General features: G+C 34.4%; 1 protein-coding gene across 1 annotated transcript; it reads left to right on the top strand.

The window, feature by feature from the left end:
* Nucleotides 1-607: 607 nt before the first annotated feature.
* On the top strand, nucleotides 608-1681 carry LOC112418579 (uncharacterized). The gene has a single exon (XM_024774983.1). The coding sequence runs from the start codon at nucleotides 608-610 to the stop codon at nucleotides 1679-1681; it is 1074 nt and encodes a 357-aa protein (XP_024630751.1).
* Nucleotides 1682-2131: the final 450 nt, after the last annotated feature.

Raw genomic sequence — 2131 nt, forward strand, 5'->3', positions numbered from 1 at the left:
CACTGCATAACAATTTACTCTTGGCCAGTTAATTTAATCAAGGATTTGGAAAGATGGATGAGGAATTTCATTCGGAGTGGTGATGTTAATAAGAGAAAGCTTGTAACAGTTGCTTGGCACAAGGTGTGCACTCCTACAAAAGAAGGTGGTCTTGGGATCAGATCACTCACTAAAATCAATGAAGGAGCTAACTTGAAACTTTGCTGGGAAATGATGCAATCAAATCTCCCTTGGGCTCAATTTTTAAGAAATAGAGTGTTGAAGAACCTAACTCCTATCAGATATCATATTTAATCTTCAATTTGGAATGGAATCAAACATAAGTTTAATGAAGTCTTGCATAACTATTCATGGTTATTAGGTAATGGTGGAGATATTAATTTTTGGACTGATGCTTGGTGTGGTCAGCCTCTTGTTGAAGTTTTGAACATCCCATCAGATTTACATCCTTTTCTGAAAGCTACAGTTAATATGTTTATCAACAATGCCTCTTGGAACATTCCTTAATATCTGTATCAAAAATTTCCAATTTTGCAAGGAATCATTCAGAAAATTACAATTTCTACTGTCGCTAGAGATGATCAAATTATTTGGAACCATTGTCATGATGGGGGGTCTTTCTTTTAAGGAGGCCTATGAGTATCACGGCAATGTGGGTCAAAATATATCTTGGGCAAAAAATATCTGGAATTCTGCTATTCCTCCATCCAAATCCACAATGATCTGGAGAACCATACATTGCAAGTTACCAACAGATGAGAACCTTATAATGAGAGGATGCCAAATTCCTTCTATGTGCAGCTTATGTAGCAAGAATCAAGAAACAATTTCTCATCTATTTTTGGAGTGTACCTTTGCTACAGCTATATGGAACTGGCTTGAATCTATTATCAAAGTGCATTGCAAGTTTTCATCAATTCAGGAAGCTATTCAAATTTGTCAGAGAAACTGGTCTCCTCTTTGCAAGACGGTGGTTCTTGCAGCTGTGATCAATATTATAAACATCGTTTTGTTTTGTAGGAATCAACAAAGATTTAACAACAAAAGAATTACTGTGAGAGCAGCTATCAATCTCATTATCTCAGCTACAGCTTTAACAGGAAACAACTCAAATAGCGCTGCTAATTCATCCATCTCTGATTTTGTGCTTTTAAATGCATTCTCAGTCAAAATCAACTATGGAAACGCACCCAAAATCAAGGAAATCATATGGCAACCACCGGTTTTTGAGTGGATCAAATGCAACATTGATGGAGCAGCTGTAGGAAATCCGGGACCTGCTTCTTGTGGAGGTATATATAGAGACAATAATGGTAAATTTCTGGGAGCTTTTGCTTATAATTTGGGTGTCACAAACTCTCTTAACGCTGAACTGAATGGAGCAATGTGCGCTATTGAATTAGCAGCTCAAAAAGGTTGGGGTCATATTTGGCTGGAAACTTATTCCACTTTGGTAACATTAGATTTCAAGAACAAAAAAATTGTGCCTTGCCATCTCAGAAACCGATGGGAGAACTGCATTCACTTGATCACTTCTATGTCATTTTTTGTTACACACATATATAGGGAAGGGAACCATTGTGCTGATCAACTTGCAAACATAGGGCTTGCTTTGAATACATCATTTTGGTGGGACAGCTTGCCACATCAAATTAGGGAAGCTTATACTAGAATAGGTTAGGCTTACCTTATTTTAGGTTTTGTTGATTTTGGTATCTCCTGTAGGAGGGTTTTGGTTGTTTTGTCCCATAATATATCTTAGGGGCTTGCTTTCTTGGCAAATCTTCTTTGTTTAAAAAAAAAATTCAGAATTTTTTTAAAATCTTTTTAATCAAAAAAAATCTAATTAATATTTTTTCTGAATTTTTTAAAAATTACTTTTCGATTTTTTAAATTTTTGGGGAAAAAATTGAATATTTTTATAATTTTTTTTATTTTTTAAAATTTATTTTCAAATATTTTAAAAATAAAATCTAACGTGGAAATATTTTTTACACGTGGCCAATTAAAAATAATAAAAAATGAAAAAAATGCCAAATCAGTGCCATGTAAACGAATTTGCTGAGTTGAATGGGGGAGGGGTGTTTTCTGGAAAGAAAAAGTTTTACAAGGATACAAATCAACCCGAAAA

Source organism: Medicago truncatula, chromosome 1 (assembly GCF_003473485.1).
Source record: "Medicago truncatula cultivar Jemalong A17 chromosome 1, MtrunA17r5.0-ANR, whole genome shotgun sequence".
NCBI lineage: Eukaryota > Viridiplantae > Streptophyta > Magnoliopsida > Fabales > Fabaceae > Medicago > Medicago truncatula.